Below are 14,643 nucleotides of genomic sequence, written 5' to 3'. Positions count from 1 at the left end.
TCATATGAGTTTACATAATTGGGTTTGGCCTTTGTATCTCAGACATTTGCCAGGTGAAAGCTTGCCCTGAATAACAGCTGGAGCCAGAAAGAGGCTGTGGAGAGATCTGAATTTGATCTAAACTGGCCCGCAAACATGTGAGTGGGAAATAAATACCTGAGTTGTAAGCCACGATATTTCAGGGCTGTTTGTTAGGCAGCTTTATTGCAGCAGAAATCTGATTAGTATACCTTACGGTAATTATTTTTCCTTTATTACATAGCTATACACTGCTAAAATTGAGAGAGGCCTCTATTCATCCTACCTTGGAGGTTCTCTAATAAAAAATGTACTCTAGTTTTTTCCAACCTATTCAGTTACAGAGGTCTTTCTCTACCTTGGAAGACCAAACTCAAACGTTTATCTAAAACAAGTAAATATCCACACTCAATTCATTTATCTCTCTGACTTTTAAATCTCCAAACGACCTCCAAAGCCTCATTGGGTGTTTATCCTATTTTAAAGTCCACTTGCTGATGTGGGGGGATAAGAGTGTGACACTGTACCTGGAGGTTCTGCTTGCTTTGCATTCTCAGTCTCTTCCAAGGCTCCAGACCTTTTTTTCTTAGCAATACGCTTTCATAATGTTCTTTGGCTATTGCTTCCAGCTGCTGCTTCCTCTTAATTCTCTTCTGCTTCTCTAGTTCTTTCTGGAAAAAATAAATAGGTGAAAATGCCAAGGAGGAACCAAAATAGTGACAGGAAGTTCCTGAACTTCCCTCCTCCCTTGGATGCACTGAATGTATAGCTACACATGGAGCACTTCCCTCTGAAAGAAATCCAGAAACTAGCTGTGTGACTTTTCCACATCAACCGAATGAGAAAATACCTACATTGATACATCAAAAATATTGACAGGAAAGGCTGAGACACAGGCTTGCCATAAACGCCACCCCTGGCTCAGTGCCCTATAATAGGGAGGGAACTCCCAACTCCCAGCTTCTTCCTAAGGAGTGAAGGATTTGGACTGCACATCTAGCACCCCAACTTTAAAGACAACCATTCAAGCAAGGGATGGGCCCCCAAAACACCAACAAGGCTTGTGTCCACGAGACACACAAGACTATAGCAAACAATGAAACAGGTCTTATTGGATGAGAGTACTCACTGTGGCTATGCTCCTATACTCACTCCTGTGCTCTCAGGACTCAGTCCTGAGAAAGCAGGCAAAAAGCCCATTTCCCAGTCTTTCCCTGAAAGAGATTTGACTTCATACTTTACGAACTGCTGCCTGAGGGTCCAGATTCTAATTTAGCACGCATCTAGGAGCTGGCTGAGATCCTCTCCAGAGCAGGAGGGAGCCTTTGGGTACTTCCTCTGCCTTCTCCCTCTGGCTCACTCCAAAGGTAAAACCAGATTGCTAGCATCTGTCTGAAAGGAGCTTGTACACACATTTTGCATGCTAGCTTTCGTGACTGCCACCTGAGTGGGATGGGCCCCTGGACTGCCTGGCTCTGACAGCCAGTGGAACTTACATTCACAAGTCCCATAGGACTACGGCAAACAAGCAGGCTTTAAACAGGCACAGGAGAAACACCCCGCCCCATCGCCCTGGCCATCCAGCCCCATGGTTATACACCTGGGCTCAGTGAAAGGGAGCAGGAAAAACACACATCTCCTAGTTTCTCCCTGGAAGGGGCTTAACTACGTATTTTCACAGCTGCTGCCTGAGGGTACAGCTTCTAATAATCAGTGTGTATCAAGGTGTGACCGAGATCCTTTCTTTTGACAACTGTCTTTTGACCAGGAACCAGAATTTGCTGGAAGAAGCACAGGGCCTCTTCTGAGATCCAGGCCCCTATAGGGAAGGCTGCTGCCTCTAAACCAGCTCCTTCCCAATCCCGGCTCCTGGAGAGAGAGCCGCTTCTGCGCCCAGAGGATTTTTCTGCTTGCTTTCCCCAAGTGTCTCCCCTGTCCAGCCCCCTTGCCTCCAGCCTGAGGGTCTTCCCTTAGCCTGACCCTGAAGCCTGCCTCATTTACAGCCCTGCAGGCTGGCTTAAGAGGGTTCTGGGAGCTGGAAAGAGGTTCAGATGAGACTGCTGCATGGATTAGTGAAGAGCCGCACAGAAAGCACCTGCCCCAGAGTCAGCCCCCAGGACACAGGATGAACCAGCAGAGAGGGATTCCCTTACGCAGGCTCTGCATCTCCAACCCCAAGCGATAGGTCTTGGCACACGCTCAAATACGGGGAGCTACTAAGGACAAAGGCAGTGACAAAGCTTTGAGAGACAACCAGGAGCCTGGGCCAGGCTGATGAGATTCATCTTCTGCATGTGAGCACTCTGTCAAGACTAGTGGAGGTGACTGTTTTATCTAATGCACACAAACCAACCCAGAGAGTCAAGAAAAATGAAGAAACAGAGAAATATGTTCCAACCTAAAGAGCAAGATAAACCTCCAGAAACCAGTCTTAATGAAATGGAGATAAGTGATTTACCCAATAGAGTTTTCAAAATAATGGTCATAAAGATGCTCACTGACGTCAGGAGAGCAATGCATGAACAAAGTGAGAGTTTCAACAGAGATAGAAAATATACAAAAGTACCAAACATAAATCATACAGCTGAAGAATACAATAACTGAACTGAAAAATTCAACAGAGGGGTTCAACAGCAGACCAGATCAAGCAGAAAAAAAGATCAGTCAACTTATAGACAGAGCAGTGGAATTCAACTGGAGGAACAAAAAGAAAAAATAATGAGAAAAAGTGAAGATAGCCTAAGGGACTAATGGGACACCATCAAAGGGAGAATAAACATAGGAGTCCCAGAAAGAGAGAAGAGAAAGGGGCAGAAAACTTATTCAAAGAAATACTGGACAGTTCAACTTCACATGGTCAGGCAGCTGGAAAGATGCTTAGCATCTGTAATCCCTTGGGCTTCAATGATACAGTCTTTTCCCAGTGCCAGTTCTAAATCTGCTCCATCCTGTAGTACTTTATCTGTGACTGTTTTTAACCACAAAATTCTGCTGATTAAAGAAGCAAATCCATATAAACTTGGCCTTTTAAACAATGCCTTCATTCTGTCGTAACCAGTCCCTCTTCCTTAACAACACTTTTCTTACTTATTAAACAACTTAGCAAAAGAGTTTTCCCAGCTTGCTCTTTTATAAAATTTTATAGATCTTTCACAGGGAAAAGTACTTTATCTCCATCTTTGTCTCATATTTCTCTACCTCTACACCTATGACTATACAGAAACATTGGTATACCCTATTCTATAAAGCCAATTACTTCTTATTTTGCTCTAGTCTCATTATAACCACGTTTTTTAGGTTTTGAGCACTCCCTTTCCAGAATCTTGCATCATGAAACATGTGCACAGGGAACATTCCCCAGCACAGATCACATGCTAGGCCACAGAATAAGTTTCAATAAATTTAAGATTGAAATCATGTCAAGCATTTTTTTTCTGACCACAATGGTATGAATCTAGAAATAAAAAAAGAAAAAAAAGAAATACTGGCTGAAAATTTCCCTAACCTGGAGAAAGAAACAGATATCCAGGTCCAGGAAGCCCAAAAAGTACCAAATAAGATGAATCTAAAGAGACACACACCAAGACACTTTATAATTAAATTGTCAAAAATTAAAGACAAAGAATCTTAAAAACAGCAAGAGAAAAGCAACTTGTTAAGTATAAGTGCACTCCTTATACACTGATAGTATAAGACTATCAGTGGATTTTTGGGGCAGAAATCTTGTACGCCAGAGAAGTGAGATGTTATATTCAAATGCTGAAAGACAAAACCCAGCCAATTAAGTATACTCTACCCAGAAAAAATGTTCTTCAGAATTGAAAGAGAGATAAAGAGTTTTCCAGACAAACAAAAGCTGAAACAGTTCATCACCACTAGACCAGCCTTATCAGAAATGTTAAAGGCCTTCTTCAAGTTGAAATGAAGAACACTAATAAGTAATATGAAAACATATGAAAGTATAAACTCACTGATAAAGGTAAATATATAGTTAAATTCAGAATACTCTTAATATTGTAATGGTGATGAGTGAATCACTTAAAATTCTAGTATAGGTTAAAAGACAAAAGTATTAAAAATAACTATAACTACAATAACTTGTAATAGATACACAATATAAAATTGTGACCAACACATAAACTATGGTGGGAGAAGTGTAAAAATGTAGAGTTTTTGTATGCATTTGAAGTTATCAGCTTAAAATAGACTGTTATAACTACAAGATGTTTTATGTAAGCCTCATGGTAACCATAAAGCATAAACTTATAGTAAATATACAAAATATTTATAAATCACAGCACAAATACATATAATCAAAACACAAAGGAATAATGCAAGAGAGGAAGGAACAAAGGAACTACAAAACAGCTAGAAAATAATTAACAAAATGGCAATAGCTAGTCCACGCCTATTAATAATTACTTTAAATGTTCATAGATTAAGTTCTTCATTCAAAAGACACAGAGTAGCTGAATGGATTAAAAAAAAACAAGACCCAACTATGTGCTTTCTATGAGAGGCTCACTTCAGCTTTAAGGACACATAGAGACTGAAAGTGAAGGAATGGAAAAAGATATTCCATGCAAACAGGAACCAAAAGAGAGCAGGGGTAGTTATTTTACATAAGACAATATAGACATTAAGCCAAAAATGATATCAAGGACAAAGAAGGTCATTATATCATGATAAAGAGGTCAATTCATCAAGAAGATGTAACAATTTAAAATATTTATGCATTCAACATTGGAGCACCTAAATATAAAGCAAATATTAACATTTTGAAGTGAGAAATAGACAGAAATACAATAACAGTAGTGGATTTCAATAACCCACTTTAAACAATGGATAGAGCATCTAGACAATCAACAAGGATATATTGGCCTTAAACAACACATTAGACCAGATGGAATTAACAGACATATACAGAACATCTCATCCAACAGCAGCAGAATACGTATTTTTCTCAAGTGTACATGGAACATTCTTCAGGATAGATCATATGTTAGGCCATAAAACAAGTCTTAATAAATTAAAAAAGACTGAAATCATACCAAGCATATTTTCCAGCTACAATGTTATGAAATTAGAAATCAGTTACAAGAGGAAAACTGGAAAATTCACAAATATGTGGAGATTAAACAACATGCTTGTGAACAACCAAGGGTCAAAAAAGGAATCAAAAGAAAAATAAAATAATTAAAAAATATCTGACAAAAATGAAAATGGAAACACAACATACCAGAACTTATGGGATGCAGCAAAAAGCAGTTCTACGAGGTAAGTTTAAACACTTACATTAAGAAAAAAGAAAGATCTCAAATAAACAACCTAGCTATACACCTCAAGGAACTAGAAGAAGAACAAACTAAGTCCAAAGTTAGTAGTAGGAAGGAAATAAAGATCAGAGCAGAAATAAATGAAATAGAGTAGAAAGACAATTAAAAAGATCACAGAAACTAAGAGCTGTTTAAAAACAAAACAAAACAAAACAGACAAACCATTAGCTAGACTAAGGGAAAAAAAAAAAAAGACAAAACCAGAAATGAAAGACATTACTACAGAAAACTGAGAAATACTAAGAATCCTAAAAAAAACTACTATAAACAATTAAATGCCAACAAGTTAGATAATCTAGAAGAAATGGATATATCCCTAGAAACATGCAACTTACTAAGACTGAATCGTGAAGAATTAGAAAATCTGAATAGACTAATTACTATAGACTCAGTCAGTAATCAAAATCTTGGATTTGACACCAAAAGCAAGGGCAACAAAAGCCAAAATGAATAAGCAGGACTACATCAAACTAAAAAGCTTCTGAACAGCAAGGGAAACCATCAACAAAATGAAAAGGCAACCTACAGAATGGGAGAAAATATTTGCAACCACATATCCAATAAGGGGTTAATATCCAAAATATATAAGGAACTCATATAACTCAATAGCAAAAAAACCCAAAAAACTCATTTGAAAAAATGGGTAAAGGATCTGAAGAGACATTTTTCCAGAGAAGACACACACAAATGGCCAACAGGTATGTGAAAAGGTGCTCAGCATCACTAATTATCAGGGATACACAAATCAAAACCACAATGAGCTATCACCTTACACCTGTTAGGATGGCAATTATCAAAAAGACAAGAGAAAACAAATGCTAATCAGGATGTGGAGAAAAGGGAACCCTTGCACACTGTTGGGGAATGTAAACGGGTACAGCCACTGTGGAAAACAGTATGGCGGTTCCTCAAGAAATTAAAAATGGAACTACCATATTATCCAGCAATCCTACTTCTGAGTATATATCCATAGGAAACAAAATCACTGTCTCAGACATATCTGTACTCCTATGTTTATTGCAACTTTATTCACAATAGCCAAGGAATGGAAACAAAGTAGGTATCCATCAATGTATGAATGGATAAAAAAATGTGCTATAGATACACACAATGGAATATTATTCAGCCTTAAAAAAAAAGAAGGAAATGTGGTCATTATTGACAACATGGATGAATTTTGAGGACATTATGCTCAGTAAAATAGGCCAGACAGAGAAAAACAAAAATACTAAGTGGTATCACTTATATGTGGAACCTTAAAACAAAAATGGGTTGACATTGTAGAAACAGAGTAGGATGGTGACTGTCAGTGCCTTTGAGGTGGGAGAAATAGGTAGGGCCTGGAAAAATGGTACAAACTTTCAGTTACAAGATGAATAAGGTCTGAGGACCTAATGTATGACACGGTAACTACAGTTAACATTTCATAATTGAAACTTACTAAGAGAGGAGAAAATAAGCGTTCTTACACACACACACACACACACACACACACATACAATAAGTATGTGAGGTGATGGATATATTAATTAACCCAGTGGGAATCCTTTTACAATGCCTACATATATCAAATCATCATGTTTTATGTACATTTTAAGTATCTTACAATTTTGTCAATTATACCTCAATAAAACTAAAAAAAATAAAAGATGCAATGATCTAAAAACTCATGAATTTCATTTCAACAAATAGCTAATTATTTTAATTTGAATATGTAACCACTAAACAGCATGTTAATCATGGTAACAGAACACTGGAACATTAAAAAAAAGGAAACAATTCTGCAAAGAGGGTGAGGAAAAGTTCCTCATGAATCCTGCAAGAATCAGGGCTATGCATATCCTTGGATTTATTCAGCATTGTTCACAGAAATGATTACATCTCACCAAGTTACTAGAAAGTAAAACAGTTAGAGCAATCAGTATTTTCCCCTTATTATTACGGGAAACGTAGCAATATAGCCCCTTCATTTAGATCATGGGGTAGAAATTTATATATGAATAATTCTATTCAAATTTAAAGATACTTCATACTCCATTAAAAGTCTAGTGATGGCTGTTAGGCAAGTCACAGGAGCAAAAGCAAAGACTTCAGACTGTCTTCACAGTAGTTGTTAGTCTCTGCAGTAAAAATCACTTAATTTAAGCTTCTTTTTCTTTATTTGCCACAATTTCACTTCAAGAAAACGGTTGTGGTGAATTGGCTGATTCTGACAAGCTACTTAATTGCCTGAGTCTTCTCTGAGAAAAAAAAAAAGAGAGGGCACTGGAACATTTCTAAGGTGGAAGGGAGATTTGCTCTGATCTTCCAATCCACACTACCTTTATCTGTACACATTCCTCAATGAATATGAAATGTGCATATTCTCTAAAGGATTCAACCAAAATTACCTTCATAATCTTTATTAGACAGTTGAGATATTGAATGGACAGAAAAATTATTTTCAAGAATTTTCTTATGACCAACAAGAGGAAGCTGAGAGTTACATGGGGAGGAAAATGGAAGCTGGCCATTTTCACATCCACTGGAATGTCCCTGTAGCATCGAGGCAGCAGTTGCAACTTGTAGACAGGAATCTAACACAGTAAGCGTCTGGAGAAGCCCTCAGGCTAGGCCAACCCTGTTCACACACACACCTAAGTTATCTTCCTAGAATTACAACTCTATGGCTGGTGTCGTAGCCTCTTAAGGAAGACCATTTTCATGTGGCTTGTGAGGGAAAATGGCCTACTTATTTATTTAAAAAAAATTTTATTGGCATATAGTTGATTTACAATGTTCTGTAGGTTTCTGCTGTACAGCAAAGTGAATCAGTTATACATATACATATATCCACTCTTTTTTAGATTCGTTTCCCATATAGGCCATTACAGAGTATTGAGTAGAGTTCCCTGTGCTATACAGTAGGTCCTTTTTAGTTATCTATTTTATATATAGTAGTGTGTATATGTCAATCCCAATCTCCCAATTTATCCCTCCCCCACCTTACCTGCTGGTAACCAATAAGTTTGTTTTCTACATCTGTAACTCTATTTGTTTTGTAGATAAGTTTATTTGTACCTTTTTTTTAGATTCCACATATAAGTGATATCATATGGTATTTGTCTGTCTCTGTCTGACTTACTTCACTCTGTAGTGACAATCTCTAGGTCCATCCATGTTGCTGCAAATGGCATTATTTCATTCTTTTTATGGCTGAGTAATATTCCACTGTATGTATGTACCACAGCTTCTTTATCCATTCCTCTGTTGATGGACATTTAGGTTGCTTCCATGTCTTGGCTATTGTAAATAGTGCTATAATGAACATTGGGGTGCATGTATCTTTTCAAATTATGGTTTTCTCTGCATATTTGCCCAGGAGTGGGATTGCTGGATCATATGGTAGCTCTAGTTTTATTTATTTTTTTTTATTATTTTTTTTTTTTGTGCGGTGAGCGGGCCTCTCACTGTTGTGGCCTCTCCCGCTGTGGAGCACAGGCTCCGGATGCACAAGCCCAGCGGCCATGGCTCACGGGCCTAGCCGCTCCGCGGCATGTGGGATCTTCCCGGACCGGGGCACGAACCCGTGTCCCCTGCATCGGCAGGCAGACTCTCAACCACTGCGCCACCAGTGGCGCAGGACCCTCCATACTCTTCTCCATAGTGGCTGTATCAATTTACATTCCCACCAACAGTGCAAGAGGGTTCCCTTTTCTCCACATCCTCTCCAGCATTTATTGTTTGTAGATTTTTTAAAAGTATACTTTTCCATGGAAAAATAGAAAGAAAAACATTTAATAAATCAGATATCTGCTTGAGTCAAAGTTTTGTATTCATATGCAGCAATTTACTTTAAATGTGATTTCCTCCCTTGATTAAGATTTCCTCAATAGAGTTGGCTGTATTTCATTACTATTACTGTATTTTCCATTTCCTTGTATAGAAAATGTCCATAACACCTGCATCTAAGGTTTATTGGGAGGATTACATGAAATGATGCTGTCTGCCTTGAGACGGCACTTATACTGGGGATCTATGCAGCTAGGGTTTCACAGAGCATAATTCACTCAGGCTAAAAAGGGACACAAAATCAGGGTATCTTTCTGATTTAAATTATTCAACAAACGATATGCAACAAATAAGGCTCATTTGAAATATATATATATCTCCACCACTACTGCTTTGAAAGAAAGACAAGGAATTACAGCGAGAATTAAGAAGAATACAGGGCAGTCGACACCATTCCTACACTCTGCCTTCCATCCATTATAAGCCACCCTTTCATTGTGCTCTGGAACGTATTCCCAGTTACGCACTCCTGTAATTTATAGTCTTTGCCCTCTTGTATCATGAATTTCTCCCTCGCTACTAGATCATTCCCATCAATATGCATATATGTGCTGATACCTCCCATCTTTTAAAAAACAAAATAACACTCAAAAGACCAACTGCCAACAGGAAAAAAAAAAAAATCCTTCTTCGACCACATGTGACCCCTATTATATGGGCTCCCTTCCCAGCAGTCCATTGAAAACACTCTTGTCTATGTCATGAATAATCTCCATGTTGCCAAATCAAAGTTTCACTTGTCTGTCCTCTTTTTAATTGAACCCAGCAGCATTTAGCCCAGTTAAACACCATCACTTCCTTCCAGAAATACTTTTTCTCTCAGCTTTTCAATAAACAATTCTCCTGGTATGCTTTCTGCCTCACTAGTTCTTCATCCTCTGAGTAGTTATTCATATATTCTAGGACTTAGTCCTGGATCCTCATATTTCTTCTCTATCCAGACAGTCTCTCTCCCAAGTTGATTTCATTCACTTCCAGAGCATTAAAAACACTGACATGTTTTTGACTCCCAGGTTCCTTACTACAATCTTGATGTCTGGGCTTATATATTCAACTGCCTATTTGACATGTTCATTTGGATGTCTAATAGGTATCTCACATTTAACCGGCCCTTGTGGACCTTATAGAGGCCTCCTCAGCATCTAGCAGCTCAAAAATCACTTCTTCAGAGAGGCTTTCCCCATCTTGCTTTCCCCATTATACCTCTCCCTCTACTTCTTAGTTATTATCTTATTTATTGCCTGTTTTCCCCACTAGCATATAAGCTTTATGAGGGCAGGGCTATTGTCTGTCTTCTCCACTTCTCTAATATCTAGAACAATGCCTAGCACATAGTAGATGCTCTACATCTATTTGTTAAATGAACAAATATGCTTGCTAAGCAATTATGAAAGACTTCAAATCTTGCCTGGTCTTCTCTGATAAATTTATCTTTCCACCATAAACTTCATCAACTGTCTATTAATACAAAGCATGTTTACACAGCCATAAAAGTTACTGCCTGGTAAGTATTTCTAGAATACTTTTAATAAAAATAAAGCAATGGGATGTTAAAAGGAATTTAGATTATCTTCAAAAGATCATTGTGTGAGACCTGTGACTGGCCATCTTACTGCTGCACCTGACAGGCTATCCTGTCAGGGTCACAGGGACATTAAGCCACCACTTGGAGCATCACTGACCATGCTGCCATAGGTGGTACTTCTGCCATTGCTTAAGTGGCCCCTCTCTGAAGAATGCAGTACTTGTAGATAGAGGCAAATTGCAGGTAACAAGAATCTCTCACAGAGGGCAGCCATGTCTAGACCTTGAACCACTTCTTTTTTGTTTTGTTTTGTTTTGTTTTTTTTGGGTTTTACTTTTTGGCCGTACCACACGGCTTGTGGGATCTTAGTTACTAGACCAGGGATTGAACCAACGCCCTCAGCAATGAAAGCATGGAGTCTTAACCACTGGACCTCTAGTGAATTCTCACCTCTTTTTTTATAATATGGAGGACAAATTTGTCATGGGCTTATCCCTGAGGAATTCTTCCAGTTCTGTATCCTAAAACTGGTATCACAGAACTGATCTTGTGTTTTCTACCCAAAGAAATATATGTGATTGCTAGAGACCTTTATCAACAGTAGGGTTGCTCATCTATGTAATTAGAAAGAAGTATGGTACCTCTGTCGGACAATTTGCTGATAAACTTAATGAGCAAAAACAGCCCAACTAGAAGACAGGAAGCAGGCTTCCATCAAACACATCCAGGATGCAACTGATTTGGACAAGCCACAGCAGGCACTGGTTGAGAAGTGTCATTAACTTTTTTGATGTTCAGAGGAATAACACTGCTATGGCCTGGGAGGTTGCTTACTGGTAACGGCTATATAAAGTATATAGGAGGTCAAGAATCACCTGTGCAGAAAATGATGCATCAAAAGGAATACAACCACATGATAAACTGGGTAGAAAAACACATTGTGCAGAGCATCTTTGCTCAGAAGCAAAAGGAGACAATTGCCAAGTGCATTTTATATCTAAAGCTGCTCCCAAAGAAAGCTCAAACAAGTCAGTCTATAAATGCATCCATCTCAATTGAGACAGCTACAAACAGCTGATTTACTAAATGGAAACTAGTCTATGTGACAAAATCTTTTTGTCTGTTGTTGTAGACTGAACTTACATTTTACCTTTCATAAAAAAGAAAAGATTTGGGCTTGGATAGTGAGAGAAACAGAACAACCTATTGGCCAGTAATGTATTTCTCATCCTTCTTGCTCTGTATAAGCAGTTTGCTTCCAGCAAGAAACAAGCTGGACAGATAGATAACAAATTAATGACTTTTTATGAACCAATCAGAGAACTGAAGCCATCCCCAAATCTGGAGACAGGCACCTTCAGTGAGACACAACACCCAAGCATTTGCTTATCTGAGGCAGAAGCTACCCTACACCATGAGCCAGTAAGATCATTAAGCTAGAAATCTGGCTAACTGCTGAAGGCCAAGGGTGGGCCTGCATGAGAAGGGTGAAGCTCCTGGGGGGTCACAGTCATAGGGAGGTTCCTACCTTTTTGCTCTAGGAACTCCACCAGCCTCTCACAGAGAGGATCAGGGAAAATCTGGATAAAGTCCCCACCGTGGTTCTAGCTGGGGGAGAGGAACAGCAACCACTGCAAAATCTGCCCCTACTCTTCTCCGCGGCTTCATCTGCAAGCAGCGCCACCTGAAGGCACTAGTGTAATGCCACTGCAGCTGGGGGAGGGGAACTCTGCCCAGACCAGCCTCCCTATCTCATTCAAGTGAAGAAGGAACCTCACAGAGGGAAGGGCTTTAAGGTCACAGACCAAGACAGTGGATACTGAAAGAAGGGAACACAGGGGCAGGGAAAAGCTCTGCCCCTAGAGTAGGAGCAGAAATTCTTCCGAATGGCCAATACTGTGCACTCCCAAGAGAACGTTAGAGAATGCTCCCCTCATCCACACACCAGCACGCTAGCAAACCTCTAGTAATAACAGAGGAGTACAGCTGGAGGATTGCAAGAGACAGATTTTCTCAGGGAACAGCACAAAGGGAAGACCTAAAGCCAGAAGAGAGGACAAAAAAAAAGTCACTAGTGAACACTGAAGTCTATGGTGCCCATAGCAACAACAAACCTCAACAATGGTAACCATAGCAACAACAAACTTCAAACATAGCCCAACGCCTGGCTACATTACACAAATCTCCACACTAAAGGCCCATTTATCTTAGTTTCTATTGCCCTGTACATGTCTGGCTTTCAACAACAAAAAAATCAGACATATTAAAAGACAAGAAATAAACAAAGTCTGAAAAGATAAAGCCATCATTAGAACAACACTCAAATATGAAAGATGTTGGAACTATCAGAGAGGAAATTTTAAATAACTTATGATAATATTAAAAGCTCTAATGGAAAAGGCAGTCATCATTCAAGATTAGATAAGTAATCTTAGCAGACATATGGAAACTATAATAAGGAGTAAAATGAAAATGCGAGAAATCAAAAACACACGGTAATAGAAATGAAGAGGGCCTTCAATAGGCTCATCACTAGACTTGATACAGCCGAGGAAAGTATCAGGTTACTTGAAGTTCGGGCAATAGAAATTATATAAACTGAAAAGCAAAGAGAAAAAAAAGTGAAAAAAAAACAACAGAGCACTGAAGAGCTGTGGGACAATATCAAACAATGCAATACAAGCGTAACTGGAATCTCAGAAGGAGAAGAAAAAATGGGGCAGGTAAAATATTTGAAGAAATAATGGGTAAAACATATCCTAAAATTACAGACAGACACAAAACCACATACCTAAGAAACTTAGAGGCCACCAAGCAAGGAAGACAAACAAACAAACAAACTTACTATACCTAGACATATCATATTCAAATTGCCAAAATCCAAAGACAGAAAAAATCTTGAAGGCAGCTGGAGGAAACCCATCATACCTACTCTTATGGATTTAATGTTTTTGTTCCCCTCCAGATTCATATGTTGAAGTCCTAAACCCACACCACCCACTGCCCCAGTGTGGCTGTATTTGGACATGGGGCCGCTAAAGAAGTAATTAAGGTAAAATGAGGTTCTAAGGGTGGTATTAGTGTCCTCATAAACAGAGACACCAGAGAGCTCCCACACTGTCTCTCTCCCTCTCTGTGTACATGCTCCGAGGAAAGGACATGCGATGACACACTGAGAAGGTGGCCTTAACCATGCTGTCACCCTGATCTTGGACATCCAGCCTCCTGGATTGTTAGAATGTTAATTTCTGTTGTTTAAGCCACCTGCCCTGTGGTATTTTGTTATGGCAGCCTGAGCAGACTACGATATCTACAAAGGAACAAATATAAGAATTAAAGCAAACTTCTTGCCAGAAACCAGACAAGCAAGAAGACAACAGAATGACATTTTTAAAGTGTTGAAAAAAAAAAACTGTAAAACCAGAATTCTATCAATATACCCTGTGAAAATACCCTTCAAAAAGGAAGGAAAAATAAAGAATTCTCAAACAAGTAAAAAATAAGGGAATTCATTAACAGTAGACCAACCCTGTAAGAAATGTCAAAGGACATTCTTCAGGCAGAAGGAATATGACATAGCTTAAAAACTTAGACTTACACAAAGAAATAAAGAGCACCAGAAATGGAAGAAATGAATGTAAAATATAATTTTCAGCTTATTTTTAAATACACTGAAATATAACTATAAAGCAATAGCAGTGACAAGGTGATGGGTATTTATAATACACATAAAAGTAAAATATATGACAATAATGGTGAGAGACTCAATCTTCCCCCTGAGATCCAGACTAAGGCAAGGATATCTTCTCTCAGTACTATTCAACCTTGCACTGGAAGTGCTAGCTAGTGCAATAAGGTAAGAAAAAGAAAGAAAAGGCATACAGATTGGAAAGGAAGAAATAAACTGCCTTTATTGGCAGACAATATGGTGGA

At 38.7% G+C, this 14,643-nt stretch overlaps 1 protein-coding gene and 1 pseudogene across 2 annotated transcripts in view; one reads left to right on the top strand and one right to left on the bottom strand.

The window, feature by feature from the left end:
* CCDC191 (coiled-coil domain containing 191) overlaps window positions 1–14,643 on the bottom strand; it is a 100,406-nt gene that overhangs the window by 16,233 nt on the left and 69,530 nt on the right. The window contains exon 14 of the mRNA XM_082655567.1: window positions 546–689. Coding sequence (XP_082511693.1) covers window positions 546–689 — 144 coding nt within the window. The remainder of the gene's footprint in view (window positions 1–545; window positions 690–14,643) is intronic.
* Window positions 5,271–11,788, top strand: LOC309822659 (ATP synthase F(0) complex subunit B1, mitochondrial-like; annotated as a pseudogene). Its single transcript has 2 exons — window positions 5,271–5,295; window positions 11,182–11,788. The product of its transcript is annotated as an ATP synthase F(0) complex subunit B1, mitochondrial-like (transcript).

This window comes from Grampus griseus, assembly GCF_964374135.1.
Source record: "Grampus griseus genome assembly, chromosome: 5".
Taxonomy (NCBI): Eukaryota; Metazoa; Chordata; class Mammalia; order Artiodactyla; family Delphinidae; genus Grampus; species Grampus griseus.
This window is presented reverse-complemented; position numbering and strand designations above follow the sequence as displayed.